At 34.0% G+C, this 26472-nt stretch overlaps 1 protein-coding gene across 1 annotated transcript in view; it reads right to left on the minus strand.

Moving 5' to 3' along the window:
• The window catches only part of NDUFV3 (NADH:ubiquinone oxidoreductase subunit V3), a 30084-nt gene extending 7115 nt beyond the window's left edge, over window positions 1–22969 (minus strand). Inside the window, exons 1-2 of the mRNA XM_074300551.1 lie at window positions 22677–22969; window positions 21588–21708 (exon numbers count right to left, since the gene is read on the minus strand). Of these exons, the coding sequence (XP_074156652.1) occupies window positions 21588–21708; window positions 22677–22724 (169 nt within the window). The 5' untranslated portion in view covers window positions 22725–22969. The remainder of the gene's footprint in view (window positions 1–21587; window positions 21709–22676) is intronic.
• Window positions 22970–26472: the final 3503 nt, after the last annotated feature.

A 26472-nucleotide genomic window follows, 5' to 3' on the forward strand; every position in this document is an offset into this window, starting at 1 on the left:
GTAATTTTAGTCACTTGGATGGGTGTGAGATGGTATCTCAGAGTTGTTTTAATTTGTATTTCTCTAATTAATATTTTGACTATTTTTTGCATGTGACTATTGATAACTGTGATTTCTTCTGAAAACTCTCTATTCATAAGTCATGTATCAAGTGGGAAATGGCTCAAACTTTTACAAATTTGGTTCATTTCCCTATGTTTTTGAAAAATGGAGCATTTATCAGAGAAATTTGTTATGTTTTCCCTAGTTTCCTGCTTTTGTTCTAACTTGGACTTCATTAATTTTGTTTGTAAAAAATCTTTTAAAATTAAAGGTAATTAAAATTATTCATTTTAGTTATCCTCTCTCTATTTTTTTAGTCATAAACCTTTCCCTTATCCATAGATCTGACAAGTATTTTTCCATGTTCTCTTAGTTTAAGTGAATTTTTAAAAAATTATTTTGAGTTCCAAATTCTCTCCCTCTTGCCCCACCAAAAGAAGGCAAGCAATTTGACTTTGTTTATATGTATGAGATCATGTAAAACATTATACAAGGAAACACATAATAAAACAATAAAAATAACAAATTTAAAGTACAGTTCAATTTGTATTCAAAGTGGTTCAATTCTTTCTTTTAATTATGCCTGAATTAGTTTTGTTTGTGTAAAATGTATTTTTTAAAAAATTTCATGGAATCTAAATTATCTTTTACTTCCTATAACCTCTTCCATATCTTGTTTGGTTATAAATTATTCCTTGATCTATAGATATGACAGATACATTTTCCCATATTCCCCTAATTTACTTATTGATATCAGCTTTTATGTTTAAATCATGTATCCAATTTGACCTTATCTTTGTATGTGTTGTGGATTGTTGAGCTAAACCTATTTTCTTCCAATTTGCTTTCTACTTAGCAAATTTTGTCAAAAAGTTCTTGCCTCCGACACTTCGATTTTTGTATTTATCCAATATTAAATTACTACATTTACTACCATGTATTATATGCCTGATCTACCATTCCATTTCTTAGCCAGTTCCAGATTGTTTTCATAATTACCACTTTGTAATATAGTTTAAAATCAGGCATTCTAGGCTGTTTTCCATCACTTTTTTTTTTTTCATTTATTCCATTGATCTTGATCTGTTCTTACAGATGACTTTTATAATGACTTTTCTCACTCTATTAAATTGTACTTTGGTAGTGTAATTGACAAGACAATGAAGAAGTTAATTAATATAGGTAAAATTGTTATTTTTAACACATTGGTTTAACTTACACATGAGCATTAATAAATTTTTTCAATTACTTAATTGTCTTTATTTAAATGAAGGATGTTTTGTAATTGTATTTTATGGTTCTTATGTTTGTTGTCAGGTAAATGACAAGTATTTTATATTGTCTGCAGTTGTTTTAAATGAAATTTCTTTCAATCTCTTCCTACTGAATTTTGTTGGTATTATATAGAAATGTTGATGATTTTTTTCTTAGTTTGGTCATTTTAGACTCTGCCTGATCTTATTTGGAGTTTTGTTGGCAAAGATACTGAAGTCATTTACTATTTCCTCCCCCAGTCTTTGAACAGATATGGAAAGTGAAGCAAACTAGGTTAAGTGACTTGTCTAGGATCACACAGCTAATAAGTGTTGGGAGTTGGATTTGAACTCAGGAAGATATCCACTGTGCCAGTGCTGATAATTTATGAAGATTTATTTTAAACCTTGCAAACATTTTTGCTAAGTTGTTAATTGTTTTAAATAGGTTTTTTAGCTGACTCTCCATAATTCTCTAATCACTATTATCACTGCAAAAACTAATAAATAGCTTTGGCTCATCAATGCCTATTTTCATTCCTCCATTTTTTCCCCTTGTTTCATTGTTAAAGCTGGTATTTGTAATAATTAATAGTAGTGGTGATAATGGATTTCCTTACTTCACCCCTGATCTTTAAGCTTATCTCTGTAACAGATAATGCTTGGTCTGGCTTTTAGATATGCTTTCTACTGTTTTTGATAGGAATGGATACTGTAGTTTATCAAAAGCTTTTCTTATATTTGCTGATATAATTTTACAAATTTTTGTTTTTGTTATAGGTATAGCCAATTATTTTGATAATTTTCCTAATATTGAAACAGGCCTGTTATTCCTGGTATAAATTCCACCTGATCACATTTATGATCTTTGTGATATATTGCTGTATTCTCATTGCTAGCATTTAATTTGATTAGTTCTAAGAAAAAGGGAAAGCTATAAAGAATTGAATTGATGAGCAAGAGAGAGGAGCAATATATTTTTTCAAGTAAATAGGTTGTATAAGAAATAAGACACAAATATAGAGGAAGGCCAGGTTCTCATTATTTCATACCTAAATCCAACAGCCTCCTAAACATACTCTCACATAGGGGGTATAGATTAGAAATACAAGGGAAAAAATATGGAAATAGAGTAGTAGAAAACAGAAGGGGAATTTTCACAAGGCTTATTATAAAGTGGTAATTAAAAAGTGGAAAAGAATGATTTAAGTATTTAAGTGTACAAAAACGTATGGCATCTCTTTTTAGTGTCAAATAACTGGAAACTAAGGGGGAATGGATGAACAAATTACATGAATATAACTCGAATAAGTTTGGGCTGTAAAAATGATTAAAGGCAGATTTTAGAAACACTTGAAAATATTTGTAGGGATGCAAAGTAAAGTAAGGGAGCTAGGTAGTACAGTGGATAGAGCACTAGGCCTGGTGTCAGGAAGATCTGAGTGCAAATTCAGGCTCATACACTTTTAACTGTGGTTCCCTGGCCAAGTCATTTAATCTTATTTACCTCAATTTCTGCATCTGTAAAATGAGCTAGAAAAGGAAATAGCACACTACTCCAATATCTTTGCTAAGAAAATTCCAATGGGGGTCACAAATAGTTGGAACATGACTAAAATAACTAAACAATACAACAACAAAGTGAAATGAACAGAATTAGGATAATTTATATAGTAACAATATTGTAAAGATAATTTTAAATGACTTAGTAATTCTAATCAATACAATAACTAAACACAATTCCAAAGAACATATAATAAAGCATCCTTTTCACCTCTATAGAGAACTGATAGCCTTAAGAGTACAGGCAGAAGCTTGTTTTCTTCCATTTCTTCTTTTTTGCTTTTCTTTTAAAGGAGTAGGAGTGAAGGTTTTAACTAAGCCTAATTCAGAAATTTGTTTTTCATTTCTATATATATATATTTGTAATGGGTTTTATTTTTCTTGTCTTCTCAATGAATGGAGAAGAGAGATAAGAGACTTTAAAATTCAAAATAAAATAACAAAATTTTTGTAAATAATAAAAAATTAGCTAGACAACAAAAGACCTATAGGAATTGATAAGATGAGCAGAACCGAAACAATTTATGACACAAACTTATACGATAATTAACTAAATGTAAAAAAAAAAAATTTGAAAGGTTAAGAACTTTGATCAATACAATTATCAAACATGATTCCAAAGAATCTGCAATGATGAACCATACTTAACCATCTACTAATAAAGATGGAACCTATGTGTTTTAGAAATATTCATGGGAATTTGTTTTGCTTAACTGCATATGTTACAATGCCTTTTGTTTTAAAAGGAAAGATCTGTTAACTGAAAAAATTTACATATGTAAAAAATGCATTACTAGTGGTGATCATTTTTCTTTTCCTCTACCTTTCCCCTTCCTTTTTATAAAGGAATGGGGATAGGGGAGAGAAAAAAAGGAAAGAAATATAAGGATATAAGAAATAAATATATATTTTATTATCACCTTATATTAGAAAGGTAAGTCACATATAAAGTAGAGATTAACTGAATTACAAAGCAGAATCCAAACAAGATGACTGACATCGTTCTGAAATGAGAGGATAAGAGAAAAGCAAGAAGACAAGAGTGGCAGATGTAATGAACTAAACTGATCAATGAAGGGAAGAACATATATACACAGACATACAGACACAATTGGGTACAGAAATATACACTTTAATGAAAAAAGAAAACAGGAAGGAAAGGATATAAGAGAAAGGGGAGAGCAAGAGATAAATTGAAGCAGATTAAAGAATGTTCAATCAGAAACTAAACTCTTTAAAAAAGAGGACAGAAAACTAAAGAAAGATAACAAGATGGAAGAAATACAAATTTATTAATCATAACTGTGGATGTGAATGGGATAAACTCATTCATGAAACAGAAGACAGCTCAATGGATTAGAATCTAATATTATGCTGTTTACAAGAAAAACATTTGGCACAGAAAGCTACACACAGAGTTAAAATTATAGGGCTGGAGCAGAATCTATTCTGAATTCTGAAATAAAAAAGGCAGGGGTACAGACAATCATGATCTCAGACACAAAAAAACCAGACTTAAAAGGAAGATAAGCATTTTGCTAAAAAGATACCACGGACAAAATTGAATTAACGTCATTATACCAACTAGAGATAAGTTCATTTAAAAAAACTTTTTGAGTTCCAAATTCTCTTCCTGCCTCTCTTTTGTCCCATCTCATGGAGAAGGCAGACAATTTGACATACATTATAATTATGCAGTCATGCAAAACCTATTTCCATATCAGTCATGTTATGAAAGTAAACACAGACCCCCCCCAAAAAAAAAACCCTCCAAGAATTAAAAAAGTTAAAAAAAAATATGCTTTGATTTGCATTCAATTCTCCATCAGTTCCTCTGGAGGTAGAAAAGCATTTTTTATCATAGGTCCACACTGTATTTCTGAGAATAGTTAAGCTATTCGTAGGTAATCATTATGCAATATTGCTGTTACTGTGTTACACAGGTGTTCTCCTGGTTATGCTAATTTCACTCTGCAAGACATGTAAGGTTTTTCAGGTTTTTTTGAGTTACCCTCTTGTCATTTCTTATAGTACTAGTACAAGAGCATTTGATCACAATCATATATCACAACTTGTTCAACCATTCCCCAATGGTTGGCCATCCTCTCAATTTCCAATTCTTCACCATCACAAAAAGATGTGAAAAAAATAATTTGTGTACCATAAGTCCTTTTTGTTTAAAAAAAATTTTTGGGGGGGAGATACACTACCCTTCCCTTTGTCTACTTTCTTGTAGGATAAGATAAATTTATATACTTAAATGAGTATGTATTTTGTTCCCTCTTTGAGCCAATTATGATGAATGTTCAAGTACTCCCCCACACCAAATCCCATGTCTTTTATATAAGAAAACCTAGCCTCCTTTCCACTTCTCCCAGTGCAATCGCCAATCTCACCTTAATTTTATTTTATATGTCATTCCATCATATTCAACTCATATATGTGCCTTCTGTCTACATATATATATATATATATATATATATATATATATATATATATATATATATATATATATATATATATATATATATATATATATATATATATTCCTTCTAACTGTCCTAATGAGAAAGTTCTTAGGAGTTAAAAGTACCAGTTTCTCTTCAAAGGAATGTAAACAGTATAACCTTATTGAATCCCTCTTGAGTATTCTTTCCCATTTATCTTTTTATGTTTTTCTTAAGTATTGTTTATATTATTAGCAATATTATTGATGCCAGTTCCAATGATCCTGAGATGAAGAGAGCCATCTACACCCAGAGAGAAGACTGTAGGAATTGAATGTGGATCACAACATAACATTCTCACTCTTTTTTGTTGTTTGCTTGCATTTTGTTTTCTTACTTTTTTTTATATATCTGATTTCTCTTGTGCAGCAAGAGAATTGTATAAATATCTTTATATATAGTGGATTTAATATATGTTTTAACATGTTTAACATATATAGAATTGCTTGCAATCTAGAAGAGGGGGTGGGGCATAGGAGGAGAAAATGTCAAATTATCCATGCATTTTAAGAATCCTAACATCTTCCGCTTTCTTTTGATTTATAATATAGGTGGTAATGACCACCCTGACTTCTCAAGGAGGTGAAAACCCCCAAAAAGAAGGATCATGCCTTCCCTGACTGCTTAAAAAAGGAGTAAAAACACCATAAAAAGAGGTGATCACACCCTCCCTGACATTTCAGGAAGGGAGATGAAAACACCAAAGGAAATGGGAAATCAAATCAGATTAGTGGGTTTCTAAAGGGGCTCACTCTTAAAATAAGTATACATAAATCCATCCACATGGGAAGTATTACACATAATTACATAAATTACATAAGCACATAGCAATATAACACAAGCTAGTAGTGATATAACAAATATCATGAATCAAAATGAGGAATTATACATGTCCGTAAGTCCTAGAAATAGTCCAAAAGGACTATTAGTTCATGTACCAGGAATCCAATAATCCCTGCAAGCTTTGAAGTCCTGCAATAGTCTCATCTCGTGTTAGGGAATCCAATGATTCCTGTTGGTTTTCAAGTCCTGCAACAGTCTCATTATCAGCCATGCTCTTTCAGTGTCAGATGTTTCTTAGATCTTCTCCTTTGTTTTGAGGTTTCTCTCCTTTTCTGTCTCTCTCCAGGTGCTCATTGCCATCCATCTGTTTCCTTCTTCATCTGTAGGAATACAAGCAAACCCTCTCTCCCAGGTAATTAACCTATCTAGTGCCTTCTATTTACCACTTTCTAAATCTCTCCTCATCATCTGGCAATTACATTGGAGCTGCTCAAACTGGACATTGCTCTTCTGGTGGGTTAAAAAAGCCTGTATTCTCTCCAAATTATAATTCCTTTCTGCTATCTGATTGCTTTTTGGATGATTGATCACGTAATCCCTTTTTGCCATGTAATTGCTTTTTGGCTGATAGACCACATCAGAGTCCTGACCTTCTAGAGACTCTCTGGGTGTAAACTCAGCTGCCATCATGCCCCATCTGTCTTTTGTATGATATCTTGGAGCTGGGCCCTGCCTCTCATTTCCCTGGGTCAATCTACATTCTGAGGCCCAGTGGAAGCCCTTGTGGCATTTTGGACATAGGGTTTTAGGTCTTCTCTCAGCCTATCTTCTCACTCTATCTCCATATCTACAATGGGCTCTCAGATATCCTATTTTTCCACACTGAAAACATCGACAACTCTCTCTAGAAGTCCCTTGCCAAGAGGGACCCTGTCTTCCCATGTTCATCATAGTCTGGGTATAATAAGCATTTGTGCCCACTGTGGCACAGCATCTTATGATCTCCTCTAAAGGAGCATCTTTGTGTAGTCCTCATATAATTCTTCTGCAAACCTCGTTAGCATTTTCCTTACTCAGTTTTCTTATCATAATTTTTGTAGCTGTATTTTCTCCAATGGTTCTTGTGACAACTGTCTGCAAACATCCCACAAAATCAGTAAAAGGTTCATTGGGACCTTGCTCTATTTTTGTGAAGGCTTTACCTCCATCTTTCTCTGGGAGGGAACCCCAAGCTTTTATACCAGCAGTAGCAACCTGTTCATAAGCTGTTGTGGGGTAATTAGCAATCTGTTCATAAGCTGTTTTGGTGTAATTAATCTGTTCTGAATTCTCTCCATACTGACCTTTACTTGCTAATTGGTCAAAAGTGACTTGTATATTAACTCCTGTTTGCCTATTGGGTCTGGGCTTGAATCTTACATAATTCATGATATTCCGAAAGCATAACAAGGTTCTAAACATGTCCTTGCTATGGATTTTCAATCACTGTGGGTTAGAATTTCATAAGACAAACTATCTAGTAGCATCTTAACATAAGATGATGTAGCCCCATAAAGACTGCAACCTTTTTTCAAATCCTTAATTTTTTCCAAATCAAAAGGAGTGTATCTTCTCCTTTTCTGACCTAAAATGTCAAGCTCTTCAATCACAGGGTATGCATTTATTTTTAAATCAGATATATCCTGTCCTTCTCTCTTAGCCTTGACCAATGTCTTTTGTAATCTTGTCATAGGCTGCTTAATAGGTGGTTCTGTTTGTGTCACTGTCTCTCCCCCTCCTCCTTCTCCCTCCACCCATGAAGGGTTAATTGAGGGAAGTAGGTCAGGGGATGGGAAATGCTCTGGTTGTGAAGTGCCACACTCAGAATTGTACTTAACTCCATTCTTATATGATTCTTCATCCTTTTCACCTAGTTTATTTGGCACCTCCCCCTCTTGCTCTTTCTTCTTTTTTCTTTAATTTCCACTCCTCTAGATCCAATTCTTTTTCCTTAGAAAACCAAGGAGATATGTACTGTACAGTTTCTAAAAATTCAGTGATCTGCTCCCAAATTATAATCAAACCTTGGCTTTTCATAAGTCTGACAATGCTCTCTACACATTTTCCTTGAACTGGAAAAGAAGGCTGTTTTCTAAACATCTGTCCCATTTTAGCTGAAATTCTACTTTAGCTCTTTAACGAAGTTTCCTTGTTGTACTTAACCCTAATTTCTGTGTCACAGATGAAAGTTCTTGGTTCCACGTTCAGGCACCAAAATGTAATATTCTTCTCTAAAAAATGTTATGTTCTCTGAGAGCAGGTTTCTTGGGGGGTTTCTGGGAGCAGCCTTCCTTTCAGTTCCCTCCAAATGCAGTCAGGAGTTAAAGTTCAAATCCTTTATTTTCTCTTTCCAAGTATTGTCTTCTTCCTCGAGCGCAGTTAGCTTTCTCTCTCCTTGGTTCCGAGAGATCTTGCTGCTAGTCCTTTGTCTCTGCCAGCTTCTGCCTCTGGCTTCCTCTGAATGTCTCCAGCCAGCACAAAGTTGGAATGAATCTGTATCCTCCTCCAAGAGTGGGTTTGTCCTTTAGTGGGTTTGGGCTTGTCCTCTTTTGGCCTCTGAATGTCCCGGACTCAATTCTGGTTATCTTATATATGCTCTTTTAAAGGTGTGAATCTTGTAAAACTCTAATAAGTACTAAGTACATTAGTGAACTAAAGAACTGTTAAGTACCATGCTAAATTAGATAACTGACTTAGCATCTTGTAAGAATCCTAACAGTGCATATGTTTTGAAAATTAAAAAAATTTTTAAAAAAAACTCCTCTAGATCATTGGATATTAATTTTCCTCTATAGGATTATATTCAGTTTTGCTGGGAAGATGAACTTTTTGTAATCTTAACTCTTTTGTCCTCCAGAATTTCATCTTTCAAGCCCTCTAATCCTTCAATGTAGAAGCTGTTAAATCTTATATATGGCTGGGGAGAAACTGAATTTTGACTATAATATTCCTGGGAATCTTCATTTTGGGATCTCTTTGAGGAGTTAAATTATCTCTCCTGGATCTATTTTCCAGGTCAGGTTTTGGTTTTTTTTTTTACCCCAATGAGATATTTTACATTTTCTTCTACTTTTTCCAATTTTGTTTTATTGATGTCTCATGGAATCATTTACTTCCATTTGCCCCATTCCAATTTTTTGATTGTAAAGTTTTATACCTTAACAGGTCAGTTTTTGTGTACATACCATATACTTGTGAGGAAAGGTATACATTCTTTCTATCCCCATCTAATTTCCTCCAATGTCTATCATTTCTAACTTTTCTAAAATTCTAATCACCTCCTTAACTTTCTTGTTTATGTTTGTGGTTATATTTCTCCAGTTCTGAGATGGTGGCTGAGGTACCCCACTAATATAGTGTTTGCTATCTATTTCTTTCTGTCACTCAACTTCTCTGAAAAACTGGATGCTGTACCATTTGGTACATGTATTTTATACTGATATTATTCATTGTCTATGGTACCGTTTATTTTTGTTTTTTTTTTTTTAATTTTGCTAGATAAAATTAAAAGAGATAAAAAAATAAACTATTTTTGGTTTTGCTTTGTCTGAGATGACTGCTAGCCCTGCTTTATTTTACTTCAGCAGAAGCATAATAGATTTTGCTCCAACCTTTTACCTTTACTCTGTGTGTATCTCTCTGCTTCAAATGTGTTTCTTGTAAATATCATATTGTTAAGATTCTGGCTTTTAATCCACTCTCCACTTCTGTTTTCTGGAAGAGTTCATTCCATCCCCATTTCTAGTTATGATTACTGCTTATTTTCCTCCATCCTATTTTCCGCCCATTTATACTTTTTTTTTGCCCTGTCACTTCTTATCAGGGTTTTGCTCTTACTATCACCTTCTTCAACCTGCCCTTCCTTCTATCAGGATTCCCTACCCTTTCTTTCTGTCCCTACTTCCCTATATAAGAAAAATTTCTATACCCAAATGAGTGTATATGCTACTCCCTCTTTGAAACAAATCAGATGAGAATAAAGTTCAAACAATGTGTTCCTCTCCTTTCCCTCTACTGTTAAGACGCTTTTTGTGCCACTTCATGTAAAATAGTTTATCTTATTCTGCCTTTCCCTTTCCTCTTCTCCCAGTATTATCCTTTTTTACCTTTCTAATTGTCCTAATAGAGATAAAGTTATCAAGAATTACTAGTCTCGAATCCAACCATTCTGGAAAGCAATTTGGAACTATGCTCAAAAAGTTATCAAACTGTGCATATCCTTTCACCCAGCAATATTATCACTGGGCTTATATCCCAAAGAGATCTTAAAGGAGGAAAAGGGGCTCACCTGTGTAAAAATGTTTGTGGCAGCCCTCTTTGTAGTGGCCAGAAACTGGAAACTGAATGGATGCCCATCAATTGGACAATAACTGAATAAATTGTGGTATATGAATATTATGGAATATTATTGTTCTGTAAGAAATGACCAACAGGATGATTTCAGAGAGGCTTGGAGAGACTTACATGAACTGATGCTAAGTGAAATGTAACCAGAAGACCATTATACATGACAACAACAAAACTATATGATGATCAATTCTGATGGACATGGCTCTCTTCAACAATGAGTTGATTCAAACCAGTTCCAATTGTCCAGTAATGAAGAGAGCCATCTACATCCAGAGAGAGGACTGTGGAAACTAAGTGTGGATTACAATATATTTTTGTTGTGATTTGCTTGCATTTTATTTTCTTTCTCATTTTTTCCCTTTTTTGATTTGATTTTTTTCTTGTGCAAGATAATTGTAAAAATATGCATACGTATATTGGATTTAACATATATTTTACCATTTTTATTATATATTGGATTACTTACTACCTAGGGGAAGGGATGGGGAGAAGGGGGAGCAAAATTGGAATAAAGATTTGCAAGGGTTAATGTTGAAAAATTATCCATGCATATCTTTTGAAAATTAAAAAAAATTTAAAAAAGGATTACTAATCTCATTTATATATATATATATATATATATATATATATATATATGGATGTAAACAGCTTAATTCTAATCAACATGTTTGTTTTTTTATTTCCTGTTTACTTTTTATGCTTCTCCTGGGTCTTGTGTTTGATGATGGAATTTTTTGTTCAGCTCTGGTCTTTTCATCAGGAAATTTGAAAATCTATTTCATTGAATATTCATCTTTTCCACTGAAAGATTATGCTCGATTTTGCTCAGCAGGTGATTCTTGGTGGTAATCCAAGCTCTTTTCCCTTTTGGAATATCATATTCCAAGAACTCTGATTCTTGACTGTCAACACTACTTAGTTTCCGTGTAAGCCTAACTGTGGATCTTTGATATCTGAATTGTTTCTGGCTACTTGCAGTATTTTCTCCTTGACCAGATAATTTTAGAATTTGGCTACAATATTGCTGGAAGTTTTCATTTTGGGATCTCTTTCAGGTGGTGACTGGTGGCTTCTTTCAACAGCTATTTTACCCTCTACTTCTAGGATATATATACATCAGGGCAGTTCCTTTCTTGAAAGATGGTATCCAATCTTTTTTTGATTATGGCTTTTAGGCAGTCCCATAATTCTTAAATTATTTTTGTTGGATTTATTTTTTTCTCCAGTCAATTTTTTCCCCGCAATGAGGTATGTCACATTTTCTTCTATTTTTTTCATTATTTTGATTTTTGACTTGATTCTTGATGTCTTAGAGAAATATTTAACTTCCATTTCCTTAATTCTAATTTTTAAGGAATCATCTTATTTATTAAGCTCCTTTTCCATTTGACCAATTCTATTTTTAAACGAGTTGTTTTCCAAGATTATATGATGATCAATAATGATGGACATGACTCTTTTCAATGAGATGATTCAAGCCAGTTCCAATGATCTTTTTTTTTTTTTAATTTTATTTTTATTTACCAGACATATGCATGGGTAATTTTTCACAACACTGACAACCACCAAACATTTCCTTCCAATTTTTTGCCTCCCTCCCCCCCACCAGATGACAGGTTGACCAATATATGTCAATATGTTAGAGTATAAATTAAATACAATATATGTATACATGTCCAAATAGTTGTTTTGCTGTACAAAAAGAATCGGACCTTGAAATAGTGTACAATTAGCCTGTGAAGGAAATCCAAAATGCAGGCGGACAAAACTAGAGGGACTGGGAATTCTATGCAGTGATTCATAATCATCTCCTAGAGTTCCTTCACAGGGTGTAGCTGGCCCAGTTCACCATCCCTCCATTCAGTTCCAATGATCTTGTGATGAAGAGAACCATTTATACCAAGAGAGAGGACTGTATGGATCACAGCATAGCATTTTCACTCTTTTTGTTGTTTGCTTGCATTTTATTTTCATATTTTCTTTCTTTTTTTCTTTTAGATCTGATTTTTCTTGTGCAGCAAGATTATATAAATATGTATAAATACATATATTGGATTTAACATTTACCATGTTTAACATATATTGGCTTAGTTGCCATCTAGGGGAGAGGGTGGGGGGGAAAGGGGGAAAATTGGTACACAAGCTTTTACAAGGGTCAATGCTGAAAAATTACCCATGCATGTTTTGAATAAAAAAATTTAATAAAAAAAAATAATAAAGGAATTGTTTTCATCAATGTATTCCCTCCCACGCCCATTTGAACCTTATTTTTTTTAAAGGAGTTGTCTTCAATTTTTGTGTTTCCTTTCCCAAACAGTTGATTCTTTTTTTTCATAATTTTCCTGTATAACTCATTTCTTTCCATTTTTTTTTTCTATTTCCCTTATTTATTGGTTTTTTTTTTGTTTTTTTTTTTTATCCTTTTTGAGCTTTGTCAAGAGGACTTTTTGGACTTGAGACCAATTTATATTCCCCTTCGAAGCTTCACATGTAAATATTTTGACACTGTTGTCCTCTTCAGAGTTTGTGTTTTGATCTTCTCTGTCATTATAGTAGCTTTCTTTGGTCTCTTTTTGTTTTTTAAAAAGTTGAGCTGTGCTCTTGGCATGAAGGTACACTGTCCCAGGCTTCTGATGCTGGAGTTCAGGGGTCTGGTTATTGTCTTTCTGTGCTGATGCCTCAGGTGCACACAGCCTTGTCCACTGTGGTAGGGTGGCCTAGCCTTGTTGTACTGGTTGTGCCTAAGGTTTTAGAAATGGCAATCTGCTTTCTCTGATGGGGCTTGGGGCCTCACAGTTGGCTAAGCCAGGATAAAGGGGCTTTGGTTGTTAATTATGCTGTAGCTAAAAAAAGCCTTCCCTTTAACCCAAGTGTGATAGATATTTCCTGTAGCTAAGTAATCTTAAGCTAGAAAATTGTTTTACTCTTTTTTGTGGGTTCTGTTAGTCCAGAACCTGTTTAAAGGCTTGATTTAACATTGTTTCCTAGGGAAACTGGGGAAAGCTCAAGCAACTTCCTGGATTCTTTCTTGGCTCCATTTCTCCCTACATTATAATTTCTAAAAGCTTATTTTTTTCACTGAGCTTTTATACTTCCCTTTCTATTTGGTCAATTCTAATTTTTAAAGAGTTTTTTCTTCAATGAATTTCTGTACTTTTTCCATTTGGCCAATTCTTCCTTTCAAGTTCTTTGGTGAATTTTTGTAAATCCTTTTCTTTTTGTGTCAGGTTAGTTAAGTTCTCTTCAGTGGATTTTTGTGCCTTTCTTAGCATTTTGCCTATTTTTTTTAAAAAGGTGTTATTTTCTTCAATTTTTTTGTACTTCCTTTAACAAGTTATTGATTATTTTCTTTAATTTTCTTGCTTTTCATTTCTTTTTTAAATTTTTCCTCTATTTTTCTTATTTAATTCCTAAATTCATTTTTTTGAGCTCTTCTAGCAATATTTTGGGTGTGAAACCAACTCATATTTTTCTAGATGGCTTTGAATGTAGCAACTTTGACTTTTCTGCTTCTGAGTTTATCTTCCCTATCACCATAGTAACTTTTCAATTGTCAGATTCACTTTTGTTGTATCCTCATTTTTCTAGTCTATTTCTTGAGTAAAACTGAGTTCTGCTCCCTGGGTAGATAAGGAACTACCTCAAATGTCACACCTTTTTTTTTTTTTTTCTCCTACCCTCAGAGATAATTCTGAGGATCTGTAAGTTTTCAGTTCTTCCAAGGTGGTGTGATCTAAGGAGAGATGTGATCACTGATCTTCTGGCCTAAGCTTTGGTCTGTGAATGACCAAAAGCATTCTTTTCTACCTTGAAACTGTAACTAGGATCCCCATTCTCTTGCTGCCACAAGTTCAAGTATGCTAGTGCTCCTTCTTTTCCTGGTACTATGACCCAATTCTGTGACCTAGAACTGAGTAGGGAAAATGCAAAAGTCCTATACCCAGTACAAACAAAGACTCTCCTGTAATATTGTTCTGACCAGTTGTCCCATCTCCTGATTATCTGTGGACTGAGTTCTGGAAGCCACAACTATTACGGCTGATAAAGGTACCCAGTCTGCTGCTGGTCTGCAGCCTGCACTGGACTGACCTGCTTTGAAATGTGCTCCATTCTTATCCCAATATAACAGATCTTTTTTGTTGACCTTTCAAGTTATCTTGGCCTGAAAAACTGTTGTTTCACCTCTTGCTACTTCAGATTTCATTTGAAGACATTATTTAAAGTCTGGATTAGAATTTGGGAGAACTCAGGTGCATCCCTGCCTTTTCTCCACAATCTTGGCCTCTCGTGCAAAAATTTTAAATAAAATATTAGTAAGGAGACTAGAGCAACATATCACAAATATTATACACTATGACTTCTGGGATTCATATCAGGGATACAAAACTACTACAATGCTAGGAAAATTATGAACATATTTGGCAAAATAAAATAAAAATAACAAAAACCAAATGATTACATGAATAAATGTAGAAATAGCTTTTGATTATATAGAATACTTATTATTGTTCAAAACACTAGAAAGCACAGAAGCTTTCCTTAATATGATAAGTATTATCTAATTGCAAGTACTATAATACTTTGCTATAAGAATAATAAACCAGAGACTTTTCCAATAAGATCTGGAGCAAAGCAAGGAAGTCTGTTATTAATACATTACTAGCCAATGTAGTGCTAGAAATGCTAGTTATCACAGTAACATTTAAAAAAAAAAAAAAAAAAGAAATTTAGAAAATAAGCATAATAAATTAGGAAACAGAATGATCAGTTTTTGTAGATGACAAAATGGTTCATGTGGAGAACTCGAACATCAACTAAAACATTCACTAAAACAAATAACTTCAGCAAAGTTATGGAATATAAAATAAACCTACACAAATAATAAGCACTGCTATACATAACTAACAAAATCCAGTAGGCAGAAAGAGAAAGAAATATTACATTTAAATTAACTACAGACAATAAAAAAATACTCAAAAATCTGCCTTCAAACACAATATTTATAAACACAATTATAAAACATTATTTACCTGGAGGAAAAAAAACTGAAGAAATAATCTCGTGGATAGGCCAATACAACAAAATTATAATACTTAAGTTAATTTACTTATTCAGTTATACCAGTATCAAACCGTGAACGCTTTCTTTTATAGAACTGGAAAAAAACAAATAACAAATTCATATGGAAGAACAAAATGTCAAGATTATTAAGGAAATTAGTGATTAAAAAAAAAAAAAAAACCTAAGAAGCAAAGGAGCCTAGCAGTATCCAATCTCAAAGTATATTTAAAAAAAAAAAAAAAAAAGTGTAATAACCAAAAACAAATTAGTACTGGGTAAAAAACAGAGAGGCTAATCAATGGAATTAATTATGTATACAATATTTTCCTGCTGGATCCATACTCCTAACAGAACAAAAAAAAGAGAGAAAGGATCCATATTACAAAATATATATGTTTATATATATGTATATACATTTATATGTGTGTGTGTGTGTGTGTGTGTGTGTATATATATACATATATATATATATGTATATATATATATACACATACATATATCAACTAATGCAAAGTAAAGTGAGCAAGGAGCAGGAGAACATAAACACAATAATATCAATATTATAGAATGATCAACTGTGAAAGGCTTAGCTGAACTCTGAGCAAAATTATGACCTAAGAGAATTCCAGGCTGAAAAATGCTAGCCACCTCCAAGGAGGTCTCCAAAGGGGATGGTTTCAGAGAAACCTGGAAAAATCTATATGAAACTAATTCAATGTGAAAGGAACAGAATTAACCTTGTAAACCACCTAGAATCTACTTCAGTCCATAAGTAATACCAGTATGTAGACCAATGAAAAGTAAAATGGCTAGTGTGGGAAGAAGCTAAGGAATTTACATTCTAGTCAGAATTCACAGCATCAAAAGGGAAGAAGTCAGAATGTAAGTGACAGGATGAATAAAGGAGAAAATGACTAAAACCATCAAAGATTTTAAGGAAAAAAAATTTCAATTAAGAACCTAGAGAACAACCATTCCTGATAGATAAGTGGTCAAAGGACAGCTAGGTGCTAGCTCGCTTAGTGGATAAAGCACCAGCCAGGCCTACACTCAGAAGATTTATCTTTCTGAGTTCAAATTCAGCCTCAGACATTTACGAGCTTGTTCAACCCTGAACAAGTCACTTAACCATGCTTGCTTGCCTCAGTTTCCTCATCTGTAAAATGAGTTGGAGAAGAAAATGGCAAACCACTCTAATATTTTTGCCTAGAAAACCCCATAGGATCACAAACAGTTGGACACAATTGAAAACAGAACAAAGCCAACAAAATCTATGAACAAATACTTCCAATCAAGGAATAATATAAATGCAATTTTTTTTTTAAACCTGAGGGAGCTGTCACTTTATACTCCAGAAAATTGGCAAAAATTAACAATGGATGGGAATAGTTAAAGTTGGAGGGATTAAGAAGATAGGACACACTAGTACATTGTTGATGGAGTTGTGATTCAGTACAATCATTTTAGAAAACACTAAGAAACTTTGTAATTACATTGAATAAAATATCCAAACTCACTAATACAGAGACTATCATACTAAAGGTCACTGATAAGAATAAAGTACCTATAAACACCAAAATATTGGTCACAGTACTTTTCATGGTAGCAAAGGATTAGAAACAAAGTAGATACCCATCAATTGGGGAATGAGTAAACAAAGTGTGGTATTGAATGTAATGGAATATTACTATAATGTAAAAAACAAGGAATAAGAAATATAGAGAAAGAAGAGAAAGATTTACGTGAACTGATACAGAGTGAAGATTAAGCAGTACCAAGAAAATAATGTACACAATGACTATAATAATGTAAATGAACTGAACAACAAATCACAGTGGAATTTAAAATAAATGTTGCAATATTATAAAGAATAAGTATGCCCCAAATGAAAAGACATTTCTCCTTTGCTGATCTAAGAAATTCATGGGTGTGGTATACTGCATAATTTTCAGATTTTTTTCAAAGTAATGATTAAAATAGCCAAATCTTTTTCTTATTGTCTTCCTATAAAAAATATAGCTATAAAAGATAGATCTCTAGAAGAGCAAAAAATTGAAGGGATATGGGAAAAACTTAAGTGATATTTAAAAAGATATCAATAAATTTTAAAAATTTTACAAATAAACACATATGGTACTAAAATAAGGAAAAATAACATGAAAAGGATTACAAACTTTTAAAAATAAATATTACAAAACAAAGAAAATTGAATCACTATCCAAGGATTCAAAACTCTATGAAATCCTAGAAAAGAATGAAATCACAACAGGATTTTCTAAAATGATTCAAAAAAAATTAAATTTTCCAGAATGGTTCAATAATAAACAACCTCTTTTCAAAAGAAAGTGATAAAAGAAGGTACTAATGTCATAATTATAAGATTAGAAAAATGTATAGGACAAGTACTAAGTATCCCCAAAGAAAAAGGAGAAGAACAGAGCTGGAAAACAAATGTGACACAATGAAAAGATAATCCTGAAGAAGAGAGGTAAAAGACAAATAATTTTTGAATAACAGTCAAGATAACTCCCTGAACAGAGGCAGATGGCTAGGTTCTGATGGCTAGATTCTACCTTTCTTTCCTCTCACTCATTCCAATAAACCCCTGAAATTTACAATTCCAATAATCTCAGAATGGAAACGTCATCCACTTCCAGAGAGAGAACTATGGAGACTTAATGTGGATTGAAGAATACTATTTCCAGCTTTTTGTTTTGTTTGCTTTTTCTTCTCATGGTTGGTTCTCTTTTAGTCTGATTTTTCTTGTACAATGTGACAACTTTGGAAATAATTTAGAAGGATTATACATGTTTAAACTAAATTGGACTGCTTAGTGTCTTGGGTAGGGGAAAGGGAGGAAGAAGAAAAATTTGGTACACAAAATCTTATAGAAATAAATATTAAAACTATCTTTACTCGTGTTTTGAAAAATAAAATATTGAGAGAGAGTGAGAGTGAGAGTGTGTGTGTGTGTGTGTGTGTGTGTGTGTGTGTGTACCCTCATCTTTCATCTCTTCAAGCCAGGAAATCCGGTTGTTCTCCCTACCTCAACTTCCTATTCACTCCAATCTTTTCTCCACTCAATCACCAAAGAGATCCTCTAAAAGAGTAACTCTGATAAGAACACTAACCCCGTCTAAATCTTAGTAAACTTCCATTGGTTCCTTTTTTACCTCTAGGGGCAAATATAGAACTGTCATTTGAAGTCCCTCATAACCTGATCTCTTTACTAATTTTCCATAGTTTTCTTGGACTTGATTTCCCCCTCCATATCCTTTATAGCTACTTACTACATGCTCCTCATAAACAATACTCTATATCCCAACCCCATGCCTTTTTTCATTTTTATTTATTTTTTCCATTTTAACAGCTTTTTATTTTACCAAATACATGTAAAGATAGTTTTCAACATTTACTTTTGCAAAACTTTGTGTTCAACTTTTTCTTTCCTCTCCCCCCTCCCCCGCTTCTTCCCATAGACAGCAAGCAATCCAATATAGGTTAAATGTGTATAATTCTTCTAAACATATTTCTATATTTGTCATTCTGTGCAAGAAAAATCAGATCAAAAAATGAAAAAAAGAAAAAAAGCCCATAAGGAAAAAAACAAGCAAACAACAATTCTCTGAACATAGATAGCTCTTTCAACACAAGTCCATTGGAATTACCCTGAATCACCTCATTGTTTAAAAGAGCCATGTCCATCACAATTGATCATCACATAATCTTGTTACTGTGTACAATGTTCTCTTGGTTCTACTCACTTCACCTTGTATCATTTATTAAGTCTTTTCAGGTTTTTCTGAAATCAGCCTGTTCATCATTTCTTATAACAAAAATATTCCATTACTTTCATATACTATAATTTATTCAGACATTCCCCTATTGATGGGCATCTACTCAATTTTCAGTTCCTTGACAATACAAAGTGGGCTACTACAAACATTTTTGCACATGAGGATCTTTTTCCTTTTTTTTTTTAAAATAATCTCTCTGGAATACAGATTTATTTGATAGCTCTTTGGGCATAGTTCCAAAACTGTCCTTTAAAAGGGTTGGATCAATTCCCAAATTCCACCAGCAATACATTAATTTCCTACATTCCCTCCAGCATTTATCGTTATCTTTTCCTGTTGTCTTAGTCAATTTGAAAGGTGTGAAGTGGTACCTCATCAGCAGTTTAGCAAAAAGAAAAAAAAAATCTTGACAATATCTCTGATAAAGAAAGGTCTGGTATCCAAGATACATAAAGAAATTTTTAAATTAAATTTTACTTTACTGAATCTATGAAAATATTTTCTCTCCTTCCTACCTCCCTTGACAAAGAAGCCTGTTACAAATGCATAAGATAAATCATGATAAATTCTTGAATTAACCATCTGAAAAATATGTCAAAAAGATAAAGAATTATCACAAATGTATAAAAATAAGAGTCATTCCTCAATAGGTAACATTCAAAGAATATAAACAAATACTTCTCAAATGAAGAAATGAAAGCTACCAATGACTACATGAAAAAATGCTCCAAGTTATAATAGTGTAGGAAAAATTAAAATCAAAACTACTCCAAAAGCCCTACTGCATAGCTTCTCTGATTGGCAAAGAAAATTTTGAAAATGAAAATAAACTTCATAGTTATATAGAAGAGAGGCATATTGTAGTCAGATACACTAGAACTGCTGATAGACCTGTGAAACTGTTTTAACTATTCTGATAAGCAATATGGAATTTTACTCAAAATGTCATCTAATTATATATGCCTACAGATCCAATGATATAGATCAAGGTAACAAGAATATGTATGAGTATGTGTGTGTATATAAATATTTTGTAGGAACAATTTTTGTTCTAGTAAAGAATTCAAACAAAAAAGGTGTCCAACAAACAGGGAAAGGCTAAAAAAAAGTGTATTACATGAATGTAATGAGTTTTACTGACTTTAACCTAAGCATTAGATAGAAAACGAAGACTTCTAATTTTAACATTATCTTTAAAATGATGAAATATGAAGTATACAAAGAAAAAGAGTATGAATGATGCAGAGCAAAATTTATAGAACCAGAACTACAACAATAATGAAAAGGGAAAAACTGTAAAAGATCAGAAAATTACCAAAATAGTGCCCAATAATAACTTCAAATGACTGAGGAAGAAGCATACCTTCCACCCAAAAGAGAAAGGTGTAAGAACATAACTAGGCATGCATTTTCAAATATGACCTATGCTGTTGATTTGTTTTGTACATGTATTACAAGAAGGAAAGAAAGGAAAAAGGTGTTTATGGGTAGTAATAAACATGAAAAAAAGTTACATTGTATTCATTTAAATTCACATTTAATTGTAAATGCTAATTGTACTGATAATTTTCAATAAAAAATCTGATATTAAGAAAAGGGGGCAGAGTTCAAAGGACTCTACCCAATATCCTCATGCTTTCGTTGATGATTTTCTATGAAGAAAGTTACTGAAAAAAAGAAGGGAAGAAAGCATAGAAGGTAACATGGAAAGGAAAATTGCTGAATAAACCAAGGAGATAGTAAAATGAGACTCATCAGAACAATGAATCACAAGTGTACCTTATCCTTACATTATAAAAACACCCAGAGAATAGTAAATATGGGGGAAAAATGACGCATAAGGTTTGAAGGCTACAAATATTTCAAGATTAGAAGAAAAAGAGCAAGGTAATAAAAGACCTAGTTCACAGTAATAGAGGATTCCATTAGAAATGAAAGCATAAAACATACTATGTTGTAAAACACAATAAGAGTACACTTAAAATACAAAGAAGTGATTCAGAACAGTGCTAAAAGATGAATGACAGATCAATAGACTGCTGACTTACAAGGTCCTAAATTTCAGTTACAGAGTTTATGTCTGACTTTAACCTGGGCAATATACAATAATTTAATGCTATTTTAAATGACAATTCTATGCACAGATTTACTGACACTTTGTAGTTTTCTTTTTGTTACCATAAATTTCTTACTTTTTGGTGGTTGTTTCGTTTTAGTCTTCTTTTGTTTTTCCTTTTCACTGTCTCCTGATTTTGTAGAGAGAAAAACTGTTGAAGCAAATTCTCGAAGCCCCCATGCTTTTAGTTCTGTGGTCTGAAAATATAATTAGAAGTATTTCTTATTACAATTTCAGCCAATTAGTTTCATTTATTCTGGCTATTATTGCTGTTTTGTACTGAGGATAAGAAAGAAATTATATCGTTTTACTGGTAAAAATATAAGGCTTATCTGCAAAATATCACTTATTTTTGCTTTCAACTTCAGTGAATTAGAAAGTCAAATGCTTTACAGAGAAAATGTTTTTTAAAGAAACTCCTAGATCTTGTTCTGTTAAAAAAAATTTTTTTGTTCTGTACAAAATTATAAGCTCTAAATCAAATTGTGTGATTCGACACCTCAGATTTTATTACTTTTCCATATTAACCAACTATTTTATGCTAATGCTCAGGAACCCAGATTTTACTGAGCACGTTCTATTGTAGGGTTTTTTGGGAAAACAATCTAGTTTCTCTCTGGCTTATGTAAACAAGATGTGTTGTTGCCCAAAACTGGTTGGTATTAACTACGGTAAACTGCTTTAACCAAACCTGACTTCAGTTTCTCCTCTCAATAAACTGAAGAAAAGACATTTTAATCACTTAAATCATGAGCTAATTGGACTGACAAAGACGTCTAACAAGTCACACAAAGCTTCTGATTATAGAAGGGGATGTCAAATAGGACGGAGAATTTTTGTTCTTGCCCGGGCTAAGTGAAACGCGTTCTTTTTAATGAACCAAAATATCAAGTCGAAATCAATTAGCGTAGTTACGGGCAAGACAAGAGTCACGTGACGTCACATCCGGCAGAGTGACCTTTGTTAACCCGCTGCACATGCGCACAGGAACAGTGTCCCTCTCTCCCCTCCCCCTTCCCTCTTCTCCTCCCCCTCCTCCTCCAGACCCGAAGCGCCCCGTCGGAGAAGACCCGGGTTTAGCCTAGTCCAGAGATCCCGCGCTGGGCTCCCGACCTTGGAGGCTCCAAAAGATCCCACTGCTTACAAAAGCCTTTCCCAGCCTTACCTTCAACACTACCCCTCGGCCCTGTCTCAGGACGGAAGAAAAGGCCATGGCAGTAGAGTTGGGGGCACCGAAGTTAACCTGTCTAAAGGACGTTGACAGGATGCTCCTGCAGAGTTATCTCGAGCTCACGTCTCTTCGCCTACGTTTGAGCACGACTGGTCAATCTCAAACTGGGGGCGGGGCCAGAACCTGCCTTCCTCTGGGGTGGGGGAGGGCGTCTCAACCCAGGGCCCCTGTGACGTGAAGCCTCCGTTCCCTCCCCCGCATTCGAGTCACACGACTGACCCCGCTCTGGTGAAAGCGAGCAGGTCACCTTGACAGCAAGCCCTCTGTTCTGTTTTTGCGGAGGGCCAAAGTGGGACGTAGAATATGTGAAATCAAATCTTTGGTTTAAAAACCCTGAACAACCCTCCCCCCCGCCAAAAAAAAAAATAAAACCGAAAGCATAGTTAATACTTTAAGATGCATTCCTACTCCATGCAGTGGCTGGGAGTCAGTTCCAGTGAGATAATAACTAATGTCTTTTTTAGCATCTTAAAATGCTAAATAAACGTCACTTCTGAGTCCTATGGGCCTTTCCTCCCTCCAGTTCCCCGCAAGACTCAGCGAACTGAACAACTCCACTTATTCAATAAACTTTTTTTTTTTTACTTAAATTATCCTTATGTATCAGGCAGCATTTCCCCCCAACACTTCTTCTTACCCTACTTTCATTGATATGGCTTATACAAACTTTTATAATTTGAGGATAGAAATGGGACCTCGGAGTTTATTTGTATAGGAAATTCCCAGATGAGGAAACTCCCTCAGCAGTTAGGAATAGAAGCTGGGATCAGGAAGAAAAATCTTTAATTCAAATCTGGCCTCAGACCCTTACTAGCTATCAGGCCCTACTAAAGTCACTTAACCCTGTGTGCCTCAGTAACTCATTTGTTAAATGAGTTGGAAAAAGAAATGAAAAATTATTACAATATATTTTCTAAGAAAATTCCAAATGGAGTCACAAGAGATTGAAAGTTATTTAACAATAAATTTTACTTTGTGTGCAATTCAATCTTAGTTGCTTAGCATTAAGAAAAGTAACTTCAGGGTTACACAAAGCAAAACAATTTAAACTTTGGTGTTCCTGGCTTCAAGGTCAGATCTCTGTTATTTTATGCTGCCTGTTTTAATTTTCATGTAGTTAAAACTACAACCTTCTCTGTTTATTTTCTCTCTCCCAGCCATAGTTGAGAAAGATATATATATTTCTATGATTCTATCTCCTTTTGTGATGTGACCTTTTATGAGAGGCAACATGGGATAATGCTTAGAGTTTTGTCTTTGATATTAGCACTTCAACACAAACTGGCTATGTAATCAAAGGCAAGTTAACCTTTCTGTGGTTTAACTGTCTAAGACTATAAGTTTCTTTCTTTCTTTCTTTCTTTCTTTCTTTCTTTCTTTCTTTCTTTCTTTCTTTCTTTCTTTCTTTCTTTCTTTCTTTCTTTCTTTCTTTCTTTCTTTCTTTCTTTCTTTCTTTCTTTCTTTCTTTCTTTCTTCTTTCCTTTCTTTCTTTTCTTTTTGATGTTCTGTTGTTTCAGTTGTATCAAACTTTTTGTAACCTCATTTAGGTTTTCTTTTTTTTATATATGTTAAATTTAAAATATATAAATATATTGTACAGTTATCTTGCTGCACAAGAAAGATCAGATCAAAAAGGAAAGAAAATGAATAAGAAAACAAAATGCAAAGGAACAACAACAAAAAGAGTGAAAATGTTATGTTGTGATCCACACAATTCCCACAGTCTCTCTGTGGGTGCAGATGGCTCTCTTCATCACGAGATCATTACAAAAGCCTGAATCATTTCATTGTAGTAAAGAGTCACATCCATCAGAATTGATTATTGCCATGTATAATGATCTCCTGGTTCTGCTCATTTTACTCAGCATCAGTTCATGTAAATTTCTCCAGGCCTTTCTGAAATCATCCTGCTGATCATTTCTTACAGAACAATAATATTCTATAATATTCATATACTATAACTTATTCAGCCATTCCCCAAGTGATGGGCATCCTTTCAGTTTCCAGTTTAAGATTGTAAGTTTCAAAGGAGGTGGCAACCAGCATTAGTAGAGCTCTGGAGTTTCTTTACCTGGGAATTTCCTATTCCAGTCAAATCACAAGTCCAGTCCCTATCCCTATCCCTGTGGCTTTTTTATATTTGTTTTATATAGCATTTGAAATTTGAAGGGCAGAGAATTATGTAGTATATATATGTGATATTAGGTTCTCATGCCAATTGACAAAAATCTATATAAACCATTGTATACCTGACATATGAGCCTAATATTGTGCAAAATGGCAGTCAACACATATGCTGGAATGAGTTTCTTAAAAAAAAAAAAAAAAATTAGGGGAGTATGATCTGTGTAAGAAATTACTAGAGTAAAAATTCCCTCTGCTTAAACAGATTGCCCAACCCCAGATTGTTAGGGTCAAGGGCAAATCTCAAGAGCAGAGTCTGAGGCACTCAGAGGCTTACTCTGCCTGAGTTCAAAACAGGGTGTTGACGGGCATTGAGGTGGAAGCCTCCTCACTCTTGATTGATTATGCACTTGGCTCTGACACTCTCTGACACATGACCTGGGGACTATAGAAAAAGGGGTTGCAGAAAGGGGAGGAGCAGTAGAGTAGCAGAGTAGAGTAGATTGTAGTAGAGTAGAGTAGAGTAGAGTAGATTCATTATGTTTTAGGATTAGAGCATTAGGATATAGGGAACTCAATGTAGTAAGATAATGTAGTGAATAAAGACTAATTGCTGCATATTCGCGTGTATTGGTGTTCTGTGGGGGACCTCTTGAGGTTGTTCTTCGATTCAGATAATCGAAGCCTTGACGACGAAGATCTGGTGAAAGGTAAAATGCTAGTTGACCCAGCTGAGGTGAACGGCGGGAGTTAACGACTGGCGGCCTGAACAGGGACTGGATAGTAGGACTTGAAAGCCTTGTTTGGAAGCTCCACAACCTCACAATTAAGTGAGAAGTCGGAGTAGAGTAGACATGGGAAAGACAGTTTTGCTTCCCATTGTCAAGCCCGATAAAAATGAAAACTATGCTAAGCAGGTATATAAATTAGTTAACGGGCAAGGGGTTAGTGTTCATTTAATGGACAGTAGAACCTCAGTGGATAGGATTTGGGGTATCACAGTGGGGTATCAAATGACTGCATACGCAGAGGAGTTTCCTGGAATGTTAACTGAATTAGATTTTACAATTTATGGGATGGTAAAAGCAGTCATCTGTGGTGGTCCAGGGCAACCCAAAAGATTAATTACAGAAATTACACAGATGGGTGATTCAATAGCAGAAGAACTTGAGGAAGAAAAGTTTTTAGCACCTTTAGAAAAAAAGAATTCTCCCAAAAAGACAGCCTTTGTATCCACCATTAAGTAAATGGAGGGATAAAGGAGGTGGCAGCAAGGAGGGAAAGGAAAATTACAGGCAAGAAAAAACAGCACAGGATGGAGAAGGGAAAGAAAGGAGGAGGGGGCCCAAGAGGCTCTTTCAAGTAAGTTTGAAGAAAAGCACAGCTACGTTGCCAGGCACAGAAGAAAAACAAAATGGTTCAATGGGCACAGAAGAAAAGCAAAAAGTTTGCCAACTAGGAGCTAACTCTGAGTGGGAGGGGTTAGGTGGTTTTGGTGTTGATCTCCAAGACCTCCAAACACAAGTAAATGACATCTATGATAAATTGCAGAAAATCTGTCAACCAAGCGTGTCTGTCTATGTTGCAATGCCATCTAATGGAGGAA

Source organism: Sminthopsis crassicaudata, chromosome 3, assembly GCF_048593235.1.
Source record: "Sminthopsis crassicaudata isolate SCR6 chromosome 3, ASM4859323v1, whole genome shotgun sequence".
Taxonomy (NCBI): Eukaryota; Metazoa; Chordata; class Mammalia; order Dasyuromorphia; family Dasyuridae; genus Sminthopsis; species Sminthopsis crassicaudata.